The sequence below is a fragment of the Topomyia yanbarensis genome, chromosome 2, assembly GCF_030247195.1.
Source record: "Topomyia yanbarensis strain Yona2022 chromosome 2, ASM3024719v1, whole genome shotgun sequence".
In the NCBI taxonomy this organism is placed as follows: domain Eukaryota; kingdom Metazoa; phylum Arthropoda; class Insecta; order Diptera; family Culicidae; genus Topomyia; species Topomyia yanbarensis.
The window spans coordinates 194,948,744-194,966,427 of record NC_080671.1 but is presented as its reverse complement, the minus strand read 5'-3'; the positions used below and the strand labels follow the sequence as shown (position 1 = coordinate 194,966,427).

Below are 17,684 nucleotides of genomic sequence, written 5' to 3'. Positions count from 1 at the left end.
TTTGAGGATTAAGCTTGCCGAGTCTCTCGAAATTTTCAATCACCAACGGCTTCTCACACGGGATGAGCGATCGAAATGAGAGAACCCATAACTGATTTTTCAACAAAATGCCCGCCAGCACCTCGAGATTCATCTATGGATTGAGTGCATGCGTCCCAAAACAATACGCAAACAACAATGCTGGAATCGCTACAGTTAGATAGAGCTTATGTTCACAATGAAGCGGAAATCAGCGACAATATCGTTGTTTAGCATAGCCTCTCAGAAAGAATATTGATAGAAACTGAATGATCTGGCCTATATACATTTTGCTGTTAAATGTTGATCTATAAAAGAACGAACGTCGACTTAGTACTTAACCTGGATCCGAATAGGGCATGTAGTGATCCGACCTGAGTTTGTGATCAGTGTTGTTTGATTATGATTTGCATCCAAATCCAGGTAAGAAAGAATATGTTTCGTTATCTGTATTCTCACAACATGATCTATTGGAAATACATGGGAAAAGTTTCTTCCCTAAAGGATTTCAAGTCTCCTTATTTCGATTTGATTCTTTCAGGGAGCTCCAAGCGTGCGCGGTGCAAATCGACGTTTCTTGATTTCATCATTATCCTTGTACACGGGAACCTAGGCTCTAGCATTGTTGTATTCGATGCTGTATTGCATGAAATTTTTCACAATGACGTATCCAGCCTCAGTTAAACTTCTGTTAACATTGGCCGTACCACATAACGTCTACGAAATAGCCACTTCCGTCAAGGATTATCGCCGTTATCACCTTATAAACAGTTCCACCAAGCACAAATTTGGTCTAATACGACTTTGTTTAAAGCCAGTCGCAATGGTAATGTTTATGGTAACAGAGGCACGTTTCACTGCTGTAGTTTTCTGGTTTCATTGATCAGCCAGAAGAACGATACTGTACTGTTTGTGCGATGGACAAGCAACAAAGCAGTAGAACTGATGGCTTAGTTAATTGATAGCTATAACAGAGTTTTTTTCTGCTCTTAGTGAGATTAAAAGGTAAACTGAAGTATATAAAAGCTTACCAAAAAAAGCATATTTTTGAAATTTTTTGTCGCTCTTGTGCCTTTTAGTTTTTTTATATAATACATTCTAGTACTGGTATTTTACCGGTACTGAAGGATACAGTACCGAGGAACCGGTTCTCACCAAAAACGGTCGTTACTAAGAACCCTACATACACGTCTAAGCACTCCTTGTCCCACCATGGGTAGGGAGACCGTTCGCGGGAGGTCGCGTCTTGTACACATTTAGTCTGAGCTTGAATCGCAGTGTCGAGAATCAAGAATGTACCCGACAAAACCGTTTACGTATAGAACAAGTCACGAAACCATTAAAGGGCTAGAGGAAATGACTATACGTTTACGTCGATAAATATTACTTATGTAATATAACAAGCCCGTGTTTGTTCCAAAACTGTTACTCCTTGAAGCCCGGCAATAAGCGTATTCATTAATTGACATAAACTCAAAATGGATTTTTTTCATTTCGGACCATTTTGCGCCTATTTGAATAGTATCAAAAATATATTTTGGATGCACTGAATGTGATCGAATTCCAAAAACTACATTTATAGTTAGTAGCGAATGTTTAACAATGATATTGTTACGAAAAACGCTCAATCGGTTTAAGAAAATAATGATCGACGCTCACAGACCACGATCTACCAATAATGTTATCTTAATAATGCACATAATACACAAACAACAAATTGTTTTCCACCGGATCACCTCCATTAATTCACATTATCACAATCTTGTTCCTTGTGTTCGCGTAGGATAAAATACACAACATCCCATCAAATATTAAACAGATTGATGCTTTAGCTAGTCGATTGCCTATACATATTGTCGGTATTCGTATAACAGTCCCACCTATATAGATATTCCACAGGAAATGGCACGGTTGTGCAGAAAACGGCAGTAGTAGGTGTACGACAGAAGGCAAGTCCCGATCAAAGCCTTTGCCATTTGCGCTCGGAGAACTCTCGTAAAAAATTTATGCAATATTTCTTTCCCTTTGTTTATGCGAATATTTTCCGCTGTGATGTTCCTACGTTTCTTTGATTCATAAATTTTTTTGGCAGGAAAAATATTTAAATGGCCAATGGAGGGAGGATTTCTTTCTCGAATAGCGCTCCGAAATTGTAGATGCGGTAATTGAAAGAATGATTGAGAGCTTGAAATATTTTCGCACTAATTTATTATCTTAATGTCATTGTTATGCTAACGCGTAAAATTTTGTTACTGCTTATTGTTTTAGTTGTTGTTGCTGGGTGTTTCACTTGCTTCATTGTACAACTTGCACAGTTTTTTGTTAATTTTATTATTCCACGTTCTTATATTTCTAGGCAGGTATTTCATATTGTACCATCACACTCATTCGCTATGGCATACTCTCAGATAGACACACAAATACTGCACAGCCAAGTTTCGGTTCGGACTTTCCTACACCTCCTCAATCCTAGGCCACACATTCTGGCTAACAGGTGGCGTCTGTAGAGGCCCCTTGATTTCCTTACATTCGGTTAGAAATTTTGCGATGCCCTGGTAATAGCTGAAACGAGAAGAGAACGAGAAGGAAATGCTCTTAAATGGGTGAAATAATCAAGCGGCATTATTCATATTTAAATGAGACGAGAAAATAGGCTGGCATTGACACGATGGAGACGATAGGAAGAAGATGTTAAATGCGATGAAGCCAATATTTGCCTCGTTTCCGGCAAAGGGGTAAGCTCTAACCATGGCCGCTACTTCATCATTTCTACAGCGAAGCTAAATCTCGAAAGAGGAAAATAATTATTTCCAGCAATTAATCATCTCGCGGAGATCATATTAAACGGGAGCATAAGCGTGACGGTCGCTGCGTTTCCTTTGAAAACTTCATTTTTCACTATAAATCATTCCATTAGGGAATTATTCCTGTAATAATTTACTAGAAAACGAGCGGCGTTTAAAGTATTATTACCTGTTAGTCGCTAAAGTGATCTTTTTCGAATTGGCCCTTTCTTTTTGATATTCCTAATTTATCTGTCTAATAATGACTAAAAGCTCCACAGTAGAGTAGAACAGGGTGAAGCAACCAAGATGGCACATTTGGTCTTTTAGGGCAATTGTTTGATAAGATATCTACGAACACATAGTGCCGATAGAAAACTTGTAACAAAATAACATATAATTCATATATTACAGATCAAATAACTGTTATCAGGGACAACATGTCTTTGCTCATCTGCAAAATTGTGAAGTCACCTAACTACTTTAGCAGTTATTTGTCATACGTCATACAATGTTTAAATACACAAAATATAAAAATACAATAGTTCTTCATTAACCTTCCGGATGTCGCGCTAGTGCACTGAGTGCACGTTGCTCTGAAAATCCAGCGAAATCGTCTTAGAGCAGTTGCGGCTACTCGCTCAGTGAGCCATTCGCGCGACTTCCGGAGGGTTAAGTTAAAGATGGTTTATGGAAATAAAAAAGCCAAGATAAATGTATCCCCCTAACACTTATTCGACTCTAAAGTAAATATAAAAAAAAACAATTATTTACATTCGTGAATTTTTGTTTTTTGGCTCGCCTATATGTAACCCATTACACCATTACACTCAAATTTTAACATGTAGGGGAACATGAGGAGACTTGACCAAGCGCAAAATTCTATTTTTGGTTATGGCATCTTCTATTCGATTCTTAAAAAAAAATTCAAAAATATTTTTATACTTGTTTCGATCATTTAAGGTAATTTTCAAAGTTTGGAATAAAAAATCCTTTCCTTACATAAAATATTCCGTAATTAATAAATTTGCATTAAATGATGTAATTTTTTATCATATATACTCGACTACTAATTACTATCAATGTACTAATATACCATCTTAATCCTTATGAAGCAGTGAAATGATTTTACATAAATTGGAACATTGGAATAGTTATTACTAGAATTTGCATGACATTGAACGCAATAACTAAGGTTGGGGAAATTTGACCAAGATTTTATGGGGAGACTTGACCAAATGGCAATTAGCAAAAGAAAGATACAAAATTCCTAATATTTATTATGCTTTGGTATCTACTGTTAATGTTAATCACGCCATAAAAAATCGCACCTTAAACATAAGTCTATATATAAGTAATAATAAACAAAGTTAACAATACTAGGACTGATTTCGTGACGTGTGAACATGTAATGCAAGCAATACAGTTAATCCTTAAAAAGAAATGCTTTAAAAAATCGAAATTTATCAAATGCAGCCTTTTTATATTTTTTACTGCTACCTAAGGATCTCAACAATATGGCAAAAAATAATTACAGAATTTTTTATATCATTATTTTTGTTATGATTTTTCCCGCAGTGGGAAGACTTGACCAAAAAAAAACGATAACAGAAAAACTTTTGTAACTTTTCAAAAATTAAAATAAAAATTCTGCAAAAAATCATGAAGACGCAACTTTGCACATTACATCTCAATGACTTTTGAGGGATTGAAGGTTTTTTTAGAGATTTATGCAGTTTTAGCTGAAAACCTGATCAAGTCTCCCCATGTTCCCCTAGAAATAACTAAATTAATTAAATTACACTGCAACGTGCGAGAGATTTGGACAAATATTGCGCACAAAATAAGCTATTGGTTACCTCTGGACAGAACCTGTAATTGTGATTTTGATTTTTTTCTACTTGTAAGTGATTTTTACGAAGAAAAAAATATTTTTTGCAACCATTCAATGATTTTCTGAAAAAAAGTTTCTTAAAATCATTGCTTTCAAAAGAACAAATCTTTTCAAATGTGGTCCAGATTCAATGTGGTATATATAGGTGGGGCATAAAACACGGTTTGTTAGTGTTGGCAACCAAAAATATGTAAACAATCCAGAAGCACAACGGGTCGACGTCATTTAATGGGAGCGAAACGAACGGTATGACAAAAACAAGTCGATTTATTCTGTGATCACTCACACCACTCATGTAAGTTTCATATTACGAATACCAAAGTGCCACCTTAGCCATACCGGTATATACTACATTGGTCCGGATTAGGGTCAAACTGATTTGACCATCTCTTTAAGGGGTTAGATACCTTTTTGAGCAAAAAATGTCAAGAAAGTTTGAATTTACGTACAAGCATAAACCAATGATTTCATTACATCAAACTTATAGTATATTCGTAGTACATTTTCCAGTGAAATAAACAAGCATAAGTTTAAAAAAATGTGCTGAAAATTGGCGGAGTTGTAGCTTTTTCCCCGAAACCCTTTTTGCCTTTCTCATATAAAGAAAGGTTATGCAATCACTAAAAAAATCGACTTTTTAACCGAGGCTCGGAGGGCCGAATTTCATATACCATTCGATTCAATTCATCGATATCGGAAAATGTCTGTGTGTGTATGTGTGTGTCAGTTATCTCACACAATTTTCTCAGAGATGGCTGAACCGATTTTCACAAACTTAGTTTCATCTGAAAGGTATAACGCTCCCATAAGCTGCTGCTGAATTTTTTTTGATCCGACTTCCGGTTGCGGAGTTACGGGTTGAAGAGTGCGGTCACATAGCAAATTCCAATATAAACTGGAAAACCGTGATGTCCAAATGACGTGAAACATATTCAAATGGTTTAACATTACTCTAGTTTGTGAGTCTGGTTCACTAATGATCAATCAAAGCAGCTTTGACAACATTGGCCTCCGGGGAACTCGCCAAGTTCCTAAGCTAATATCACACCTATTCCCCAGCGAATTCTCTACCGATTTTTACAAACTTAATTTCAAATGAAAGATACAGTAATGCCATTGACTGCTGCTGAATTTAATTCAGTGCTGACTGTTGGTTCCAGAGTTACAGGTTGGTTAGTAAGGTTACACCGGAATTTCCCATAAAAATTGGTACAATCGTAATATCGCAGAGGCTAAAAACTATTGAAATGGTAACCAAATTACTTCGACTCGCACTTCTAGATCACCAATTGCCAATCAAACATTCTTTGGATATATTGCCCAATATCGACGATTCCGGAAGTCCCGCATTCCGGGCATATTCCACAATTTAAGTCACATCGGTTCTTCGGTGATGACTGAACCGATGTTCTCGAACCAAATCTCAAATGTAAGGCAACATTTGCGGTTGAGTATTGCGTCGCCGCTCAGCACACCCCCACCCCACGATTGCCCTCACACCTCGCTCCCTTGCCCTTACACCTCCTCTCCCTTTGGACCACTCTCATATCCGCATTTCCTTCATCCATCCCATATACCGAAATAAGATGAAGGATTTCTGACGCATCCAACACACCCACTCTACTAAAACTCCATCCCCTCCACTTCCAAACCCATTCAAAATATAATCACAAGAAGATAACATTTAACACATGTTGATTAAGTTAATTAAATATTAGGGGAGCCCGGGGCTAGTTCGTGGTTGGGGTAAGTTGGCGGAATCTCTTTGTCTTCGTTTCTATTAGACATATAGCGCTGCCTCTCATTGTGTACCTCAAGTTATGTGAAACCCATTATCCAATGTGTTTTTGTTAAAAAACATTTTGTTTTGTAGAAGTTGTGGGCGATATTGGGTTTTTGAGAATATCAAGCAATTTTTTTTAAATTTTAAACGTTACGGTGATTTTATATCTATTTCCCAATTGAGTATATTTTCTAAATTTTCACCGCAAAATATTAAAAATTAGGTGAGCTACAGTGAATCGTCAGGAGACACGCGATGTACACCATAACTCAAAATCTACTGAACCAAATTGTTTGCAATTTTGCACAGTTCTTCTCATCATTACATCATTACTTTTTATTTTTACAATAAAAAGTTAGATAAATTTTTTTAACGAAAATCGCTTTTTAGCTTCGATCAATATCTAGGGTTGTGCAGAAGGGCTGTGCAAGCCTTGAAAACGATTGGTCCGATATATTTTGAGTTATGATGTAAACCGCAAAACAAGTTTTCAACGAGACGCCTCAGGAGATTCGCTGTTACAGGCTCAATTTTCAGTATTTTGCTATGATATTAGGAGAAATATTATTCAATTGTGCAATGATTATAGAAAAAGCTAATGAATATACTAACACTCTCTGTATCGCCAAAACATATTTTTGTCATTTCTCTGAACTAACCTTACCATCGCCTCTACCAACACTCTTTTATGACTTCGCTTCATTGGGAACATGTTTCGAAAACAGAACTTTCGTCTAATATGTGCTTTCTTTTATTGAATGTTTCTTATAGTCACTATCGCAGGTCAATGTTGGATATACAGGTATACCTCGATTTAACGTACTTCGATTTAACATAATTTTTACCTCGATTTAACATACATGTTAATTTTTTAAAATTATTTTTCCATTATCAATGTCACTAAAGCGAAACCAAAGAAAATTCAAGATCCAACAACTTTCTTATGTTTATTTTGGTACGCACAACAATGTGAATAAACGAATAATTTTCGTGGTACAAGTTAATTTCTGATAATAATTTTATAAGTTTTTACGTGTAAGCTAAAAATAGATAACTGGCAAGATATGACTAATCGAAGTTGTGATTAGATTCTGTATATATTACTGCGTACTCAACATTCGTCCAAAAAATGAACAGAAGACTACCGTTTTGGCCGCCGGAGGACAGTGGATCGATTTTTGGCTTCAGCGGTCTCTAGAGCGGTGATGTCAGCAAATTTGCAAACTGATATTTCAGCAAAATGACATCTGTTTACAGATTTTCAGCGAAATATTTTCCGAGCCTCAGCTGTCAAATCTCACTAAGATTTCAGCAAAAAAATGATGGCTGAGATCTCAGCTGCTGAGATGTCGGCGAAAATGTACAAAAGCTGAGATTCGGGAGAACAAATTAGGTGTGTACCAGTTATATCAACATTCAATCGAGTTCTACCTCCTCGTTGTATATAACGGTGTGTGTGTTAAACAGATTTTTTAAAATATTAAATTGTAACGAAAATGCCTTATTGATTCTGACGAATTGAAGGAAATTCTTCGACTTCTAAATTGAGGTATTGTGTGCTTTGTGCACAAAATGTTTTAATCTTACTTTTTCCTTAAAGCAAAATATAGCGCTACAATTGTTCGATATCGTTGTTTTTCAGCAGTGCGAAATTTCATTCGTGACGTTTGCTCGAGAATTCAAATAGTATTTTCTTTTTGAATCAAGTTGGCCTGCATACAGGTGAGACGAAATCGAAATACAAATTCCCTAACTTACTAAAACTAGGCATTCTTCACGCACAAAATTGTTCAATCCAAATTTGTTGATGTTAGAAAGGAACTGATGAAAATATTTTTTTAATGCTTTATTTGTATATAAATTTTGTCATGCACCATTATGACAAGCCATACATATTTTATCATCAATACACACTTATGACACGTAGCGACTTTTGTTTACATTTTTAGTAAAAACTCTCACTTTGGTCAATCGATCTTCGTAATATTTGAGAGATTAACACAGAATAGACAGAAGCATCCGTTTTCACTAAATTGCTTCTACTATTTATAAGTTATAAGATACATACTCAATCTCAAACTTTAAAAATAGATTTTCCCGAAACGTGCTAATTGGCGCTTGTCATAAGATAGCACAACAGTGACGACTTAGACTTAAATTAATTCACATTTTCACCTCAGTTACATTATTACAATATTTCTCGGGGTCAAAAAATAAAAATGTTGATAACAATATTAACGCAAGGTAAGTTACCTCATACCAAGCGTCCGGTTTGCTTGATTTATTTAAGCAAGTGCCCCATTTGCATACAGTGGTTAGAGCAGTGTCCGATAACTCTGTTCAACGGATTAGCTCCAATGGTAGTATGAATAATAGTGCGTTTCAGTCTAATTTTCGATTAGTTCAAGTGCCAGTATTTTTCATTTACCAAGCAGATTTTTTAGTTAGTTCTTAGGAACGAAGCAAAGCTGTTGATTCCTATTTATGCACAATCCAACCGTCTATCCTATCTCTGAACGTTTATACAGCAGCATAAAATGTTGATCGAGTTTGACCAGCTATCAGTGAAAATCTACAAAATCAAAAAGGGTAAGAATTCATTGTCATTATGTCTTTATGCCTAATAGGGTACACCCGTATAGTTGTATCGTCAAAGTCAATAAAACGTACACTGAAAAAACTAGACACGTTAACATCATGTGCAAAACACTTGAATGTATTCAATTGTAAAACACATGAAAATGATACTTTGCCATTTCAATATCTAATAGAGTGTGGACAATATGATTTTCAAGTCGAATTCTTGAGAACATTATGTGAAAATCACATTAACATCATAAAAAATACCATTGGCTAAGATTTCCAAATGAATTACACGTGAATATCAATTAGTTTTACCTATAGATTTAGGGTAGAAGAATCGCCGAAATCAATTGTTTTACATATGGATTTGCACTATATGGTTTTCACATGAATGTCATTTGGAAAGTTCATAGTATGCGACTCAACAGCATGGCAACCAAAATTTAATGGCAAAAAATAAAAATAGCACATGAACTGCGTTTTAATAGATTTTCATGTGAAATTCGAAGGGAAATCATTTAATTTGCTTTTCAACAGGCAAGTGAACTTGAAAATGATGTTAAATTTCCTTTGGTTTTATAGTGTGATTTTTTATCAGTGTATTGTATCGCAAGAGATACTACGCCGCCATTTTGTATTTGAAAAATCGAATTAAGATTTGTTTTCGTACCTTATAGCATTTTCGTTTTTTCTTTTGTGTAGTGCAAAAAAGAGATAGACTGATTACACCAAAGTTTGAATGACTGTAGCACCGATTACACCGGTGTAGTGCACCGTTAAAAAATGAAAATACCATTAGAAATATAGACGATAAAAGATCTGTTTACATAAGATAAAACTAACATGATCTACGATTTGTGCGGAAAAGGTGGGATTACACCTTAACAGGCTAAAGTGTATCTTATTTCACTCCAGTTATGTTTCTGACATTACCCGCTCGTCTCTTTTTGGTAATACCGTGATCCAAGAAAACTATTTTACTTCGAAAAGCATCCTTGAAAGACCATCCCGTTAACAACTGGTCGGCTTAACACAGACCGGACCAAGTGACAAAATATTGATTTCGAGAAAAACGGGTTTAAAGTTTGAATCGCAGCATCCTCTACGTTATAATTGGAAATTCTTTTTTCCCATAATTCTTGTTTATAGTTACATATTTCAAATCTGGCAAAAGTTGAATGTAGCTGAAGAAACTCTCTATCCAGTGTTGTAATTATCTCATTTTTTTATATTTTGCGACTTAGTCCGGTCTGACTTAACACCGACCAATTGCAATGTTTTATCGACCATCAGTTAGAGGTTCAGACATGGAACCGAATTTTTCATCAGCTTGAGCTTGAGCTTGTGCTACCGCCCCTGACTGCTACTCCGTTATCGATCTGGACTAGCTGAAGTTGCACAGGGAATCAATAGAAAATTAAGCTTGAGAATAACGAAACATCTTTCAACGTGCAATTCCTGGTAATCCTAAAGTGTTTTACTGATCAATACCGGCGCCGGCCAGACCCGAACGTACATCGCGGAAGGTAAGGGAAGGGATGTTAGTCCGATACTTGATTTTGCTAGAGGCCGTATATACTACTGCGCACTCCACAAGTATCACGGGAGGAGGAGATATTTGTTAGAGAGTATAGAAGTTGGATGTTACATCTTCTTTACCAACGCCAGAGAGGTGACTACACTATCTGAACTATAATAAAAAATCCTCACGTTGATGGAAAATGATTTGCAGTTGATTTTGCAATACTTGCCCAACATTTCAATGCGATGTGTTATTGGAATAGATCGGTTGAAAGCACTACGAAATCAACAGCAACGCACTTCCATTTTAAATGTGTTGCACATTGCTTCTGACAGATCTTGCATTCAGCTATACACGCATTCCTTACGGTATATCCCAATATAAATGTTACCTGAGAACAAATAATTGCATAATAAATTAACCACAAGTACAATATATAATACTCAACTTCTACATTACTATAAATATGCAACTTTTCCATTTTTGCTCCTTTTTCCGAACAAGTGTTTGTAGTAGGTTAAAGACTTAACGGCCAATTTCTTCACTGGATGAAAACCGGTTTTCGCTGAAAATCAGTTTTCAGGTTTCTTATGACCAACTAGCCGAAAACCTGTTTTCAACGAAGTGAAGAAATTGGCCGTAAGTGTTTTGGCACTTTTGAAAATTGTAATTAATGGTGGAACCACTCAAATTCAATAGATTAGTACAGTTGTGCGAATTCAACGGACATTTATTTCAATTTAAAGATCATTTCTATTAAATAGCTTTCAAAAACCAGGTCATTTTGATACGAGTTATGAATCTTTAAAAAATCAATGCTAAATCACTTCAATTGTTAGTGATACATGATAAACTGATTCAAGTGCAAAATCTTTTGAATTAGACGAGAAAATTTTTTACCGCGTAGATATCAACTCATGGACCGGGGGACCAACGGCTTTACTTCCCTTCCGAAGGCAGACGTGACCACAGATTTTTTCATCTCAGGTAAATCTCAACGACCTCGGTTGGTAATGAACCCAGACCAACTGGAATGAGTGACGGTCACGCTTACCACTCATCTACCGACGCCGTCAAACATGGAACCGAATTTTTCATCATCGTCAAAATTAAAGACTACACGCATTTTGGCAACCGCAACCATGCTGAATAAACTTTTTGCATCAATATCAATAGCTTGTGATTTATACTCGTCACAGATAGATTCGAATCCTACCACACACCTCAAGCACTTTGCGTTTAAATGCGAGCCAACCACTCGGAAAGAATCGGCAGTACAAACAAGCATCACTTCAATTATGTAAAAAAGGATATCAAGTGATGTAGAATAATCCTATCAATACGCACGACAAGTAAAATGTCATCATCTTGTTCAATCCGAAGCGGGTTGGTATTTCGTTTCGGTTCGATTTTTACACCCATTCGAAAACATTTTTATACTAAAGTCGGAAAAATCAACAACCCATTCACGTTCATACATTCGGAAAACGCCTCACAACGCACCATATTGCTTCTTACTTATGCTTTTCCATTAGACGTGTGCAACCGCAAATATGTAAAATCATGTACGCCAATAAAGTGCTTCCCCACATCTCACACGTCTAATAATAACGACGTGGTTGTTTGCGCCCCGCCCAGATTCCGCCAGTTCTCTCCACCCATTTCCCCACAAAAGGGGTAAACATTTCTTAGAACCTAGTCCCAAAACAACCGGTCGGTACTAAAACCGGATCACACCCATGAATAAATAACGGATAACGCGCTGGAGCCACATTTGACGGTACAATGCTGAATGTCGCTAGGAACGAATGTGACACGCGTCAAGCGATGTAAGGACGCAAAAACGATTAAAAGGGAAGTTGACTACTGGAACTTTTCGCAACTTCTACATTGTGTTTGTCATTTTGTGAATTCCGGGTACTGACACACTGGACTCATGATAAACACTTTTTCTATGCGATAATGTAGGTTTCCGGGACGTATTCGTTTTTGGGAAATGGTAAACATGTGCCACATTTGCGAATCGGTTACCCACCGTTATCCTATCATCCAAACTGGAAAGAAGAGGGATGTTTTAAAAGCTCCTGCACATCGTGTATCACCGACGAACCGGCATCAGGATGACTTTTGAAATGTTTAGTTAGCGACATTGACACCCATCCTCTGCCAACCGTGGTCTCGGTAAAACGCTAGGATGCTCCCGGAGGAGGTGTGACAAGCATAACCGTAAGCTCGATCCCGGTTTTGTTAAATTCGTCACACCGTGAGTTTGTATAAAACACACCGAAAGATTCACCTGCCATCGCTAGATGAAAATCCGTTTCCGCATTCGAACTGAGATGACATTCAGTCTACAGTGAAAACCATCAACAAGAAATGAGAATACGTTATTATTTATTAAATTCACGAATGTCACATTCCTTCAACATAATCCGCTGAAAATTCTCTTCGGGGAAGCAAAACTAAGAGCGAGTGAAAACGTGCCGAGTCACTGCACTGCAATAACGTTTCAACTAAGAAACATTTTTCAAACATACTTAGCCACGTACAACCCACGATGACGCTTAAGAGTTGTTTCGGTTTTCTGTAAAATCGGACTCGAAGGCAATTGGTCCGAATTGTCATTTAATCGAAACGCTAAACACACATCGTCGCTATTGTGCTATCTTATGTCAAACGCCATTTTGGGGTAAACTGAGTATGGTATGCCACATTCCTTGTCTGAAAAATTCTCTACAAAGTGGCGTTTTCAGAATTTTGAAATTCTGCTTAGTACTGAGAAATAGCGAGAAACATGAAATACAAATCAATTTAAAAATCAACAAAACAAAAGTTTCGTGCTTTAAGATTGATTTTTAAAGCTTCTCGTTATCAAATGAATCAAAGCGATTTTGTATATCTGTTTGTCAATGAGCTTTTGAGATGCTTTAGAATGTGTTAACCAACGCGCCAAATCCTCCTATATCAAATTGGATGACACTAGGATGTTGAGATTAATTACGGTATTTAACGACGAGAACAGTTTGCGGCAAATGGAATTTTAAATCAGGCCATAAGGAGGAATATCATAAAACTTTGACTCGACAAGAACGCACATTACACACACCATACCACTAGCCGCTGTTTGCCAGTGCCCTCCTTTAATTTGCATAAATTTAAAGCATTCACCAAAAAACACACACACGCCTGTGTCCCGCTCAGCCGTTCATCTTTCCGGCCAATCGAGCAAAGACAATGTGCGTTGCTGGATATCCTTTTAATTATGTACAAAAATTTCATTAGCCATCATTCAACCCATTTTAGAACTTTAGCCCTTTTTGCTGGCAAATCTTTCTCTAGGGAATCTGTGCTGATTTCGAGCGACCCGTTGGACCAGACAAAGCACGTATGTATTTAGTGCCCCAAATTTCATCAGTTTATGACAGCCGGGAAGTCAACCCTTTCACCCTTTATATGTGTAGCTAGTTACTTATTGTACTTAGGCATGGAAAGTAAAAAGGGTTGCCAGAAGAGTAAATTGCACAACGATTAATTCTCTTTTGAACACATTTTTATAGTTTTTTTTTAGATTTCTTTCCTTTAATCCCAAATTTAATAATAAAAATAATCAATAGATAATAGTAAATGTTTTCGAAGTTCTGTTTTTCATCTTAGATTGAATCATGTAATTACTTACAGTTGATAGCATCTTTAAAATCATCTAGAATTACAAAAAAAAGTTGGGTGGGTAATGTCAGAAACATAACTGGAGTGGAGTAGAATATACTTTAGTTTGTTAAAACGAATACTACAATTTTGACTATCTTCTGATAGGTTGTATTAAAACCAGCTATTTCGTTATTTCTAATGGAAATACCGAAATATCGGTACACGTACATCGAAACCTAAAATATTCGAACATTTTTATCCTCATATGGTAACCCTGAAAAGAGCATTTAATGAGAGTGAAACAATTCATTTGGAACCAACAGAGAATCGAATATACTTGTACCGTTATTTCGCTATTTCCATTAGAAACACCAAAATAACTTATTTTAATAAAACCTTTCTGAAATTAGTAAAAATTGCAGCATTCGTATTAACAGCTTAAAATGTATGCTACTTCATTTCGGTAATGTCGTTAACATTACTTACCCATCTTTTTCTCTATTTGCAAAACAAAAACCGATATTTAATCGATCACAAACTTCCAAAAAATCCTCATTTCTAGCATTAAAAAATATGGGTGGGTAATGTCTGCGACATAACCAGAGTGTCGTGACTACACTTCGGGGCGGTAATTCGAATCTAATGCTATTGAACGTAATCACGTTTGAATGGAAAATATTCAAATGATTCTTTATGATAATTATGGTTAAGAAATTAAAAATTAAAATTGGGAATGCTTTTCCATCCACTATTTTTCTTCCACGTCCACTATTTTTCTTCTTTTCAAATCTGCAACGTTCTTTGAAAATATTGTTGAAATTTTTTTGATGAAAAGCTGAAAATGCGCTTGGCAACACTGCCCACTAAATGGATGGTGGAGGAAAGATGCGCATTCGTTTAGGTTATGCTAGTATTAGTAGCAGAAAGAAATGAAAAAGTGCATGGCACGAAAACGAGCGAGCAAGCGATAGTAGTGCGCACGGCTTACATATACTAGGCTAGCCCTGTGAGAAATTCGCCGCTATCGGAAGTGAACGGAATTTTCCTCCCACGATGAAACAAACCAATGGTCCTTTTCAGGACCAAATTAATTATATTGCAAAAAATTTTAATTGAAACTTCATAACACTTCGGTTGTCAGACGTTACATGCTCGTCTTTTTTATTGGAATTGAAAAGTACATAATTTATTTTCCGATGAGAAAAAGCCACTAATTATTATCACAATTTGAATAGGTGAGCGCTGCTCAGACTAGAAACATAAGAAATAGCATTAACGGAAAATTTGCACTAATAATTCTTCACAAGTAGATTTTGTTAGTCCTGATAAAAAAATGTTTTGGCAACATTGCGGACGTGCGAGTTTACTTTTTGCTGGCGGCGATCTTCGGGGCAGCTTTTTGGCAGGTGCGACGGTCTTCTTTGGCTTGTTCTCTGCAGCCTTCGTTGGTTTGGCCTTCTGTTTATTGCCCGCTGCTACCGTCTTTGCAGCGACAGCGTTGGCTTTCGTTTTTTAGCGGCAGCCTTTGGTTTTTTGGCCTTCTCATTACCTCCACCACCAATGGTTTTTCTTCTCTCCTGTGGTAGCCGATTTCTTCGGGTTTTTTTTCGCTGCAGCCTTTTTAGCACCAGCCGGTTTCTTATCCTCGACCCTCACCTTAAACGATCCGGAAGCGCCAGTATTCGTGGTGTTTTTCCTTTCCGGCAACCGTATTAAAATTCTTTCTGCCAGTCTGGCGATGTAACACACATGCAGTTGACCTGGCGATGCTGCTCTTGTTTTACTGCTTCTGCTGCTGCCGCCGGAATCGGGAACATGTAAGCGAATGACGAAAAATACAAACAAACCTTATATCTTATAATCGTTGCATGGTTTAACGTCGCAAAAAAGGCGCGGCTATGAAATAAAATATTAACATACGCGAGTCGTATAGTACTGGCCAATGGTGGGACAGATAATACTTGATTTCGAAAAATCAATTTTTCTTTATTCATGTAAGTTATACATACTTACAAATCTTAAAGAAGATTCCTGAGTATTTTTCTGACTGATTGGTACAAACATTGTGTATTTTGGTTAAGTACAATGAAAGTTACAAACTTTCAAAACGCGACCTTCGGTTTTGTCGTGACTAACGACTTACCTTTCAATATAGGGGCCCCTTTTCAAAATTTCGGAAGAAAAATGATGTAAGATTTTGAACGCTTATATCCTGAATGGATTTAATCAATTTCTTCGGCATTTTGTCGAAAATATTTGTACCAATGTAGTATTAAATTTTGGAATATGTAGGACATTCATTATCAACGGAAAAATAGTGTTTTGAAAAATCTTTTGAAAACGACTCGGAAAAGCGAAAATTTTCAGCCCATCCCGCACAGAGCCGTCAATATGGTGCACCAACCGAACAATAAAGTAATGAAAAGTTTATATATAGGTCCACTACATGTTTGTTCCCATGATTATTCGTATTGGGTTGCTTGACGAGCGCAGTTGGTGGGGGAAAACCGGCATATTAGTTTTGGTTATGCCATTAGAATCCAAACGGAAAGGAAAGGCTCATGATCGCACGAGAACGAGCGAGAAAGCGATAGTAGTGCAAATTAGAGAAAGTGTTACGTACATTTTGAACCTTAATAACTTTCCTTCTACTAAACTGATTGCTAATCTTGTTTCATAAATCGGAAAAAAAAAACGCTCAACGCTTGCTACCGATACGTTGTTTGCTATATACAATTTGTTTAAATAGTTCAAAAACTACTTTAAATGAGAATCAACATTAATGATAAAACCTATAAATAGAGGTGTCGCAGCTTTTCTCAAAGCCAGACGTGTGTAAGACGCAGTGCATAATAGACGTGCGTGGTCGTGAGAAGCTGCATCGGACGACCAATCAAATCGGCTACCACCGGAGAGAAGAAGAAAAACGTTGGTGGAGGTGGTGGCGGTGAGAAGGCCAAAAAGCCAAAGGCTAAGAAACGCAGTCCCTGAAAAGGCGGTAGCAACTGCCACTAAAAATGCCACCAAAACATCGAAGGCTGCAGCGAACAAGCCGAAGACCCCAAAGCTAAAGAAGGCCGCCAAACCTGCCAAAGAAGGCCGCCAAACCTGCCAAGAAAGCTGCCCGAAGAAGATAAGTAAATTCACGCGTCTCTAATGTTGCCAACAGTCCTTTTCAGGACTAACAAAATACTTGGATGGATTTGTGTCATAGTTATATGCAAACCGTCCTTAGGATGAATATATAACGGAAAAATAATTTTATTAGGAAGTTCCTTTTATTAATTTGTATAATTAAAAAAAAAATTATATAAGAAAATATTTTTCAAATTAATCTACAAACCCGAAGATTCCTTCCAAGAAAATCAGTGAATCTGTCAACTCTGCCACTAAGCGAAAGCTACACCAAAACCAATGATGAAAATATTTTCATTTATGGCACAAAAGGATGGC

The 17,684-nt window shown here is 36.8% G+C and overlaps 1 protein-coding gene across 1 annotated transcript in view; it reads right to left on the bottom strand.

The window, feature by feature from the left end:
- Positions 1-2,195: 2,195 nt before the first annotated feature.
- LOC131682566 (protein ABHD13) overlaps positions 2,196-17,684 on the bottom strand; it is a 34,962-nt gene continuing 19,473 nt past the window's right edge. The window contains exon 3 of the mRNA XM_058964137.1: positions 2,196-2,580. Within this exon, the coding sequence (XP_058820120.1) occupies positions 2,472-2,580 (109 nt within the window). The 3' untranslated portion in view covers positions 2,196-2,471. The remainder of the gene's footprint in view (positions 2,581-17,684) is intronic.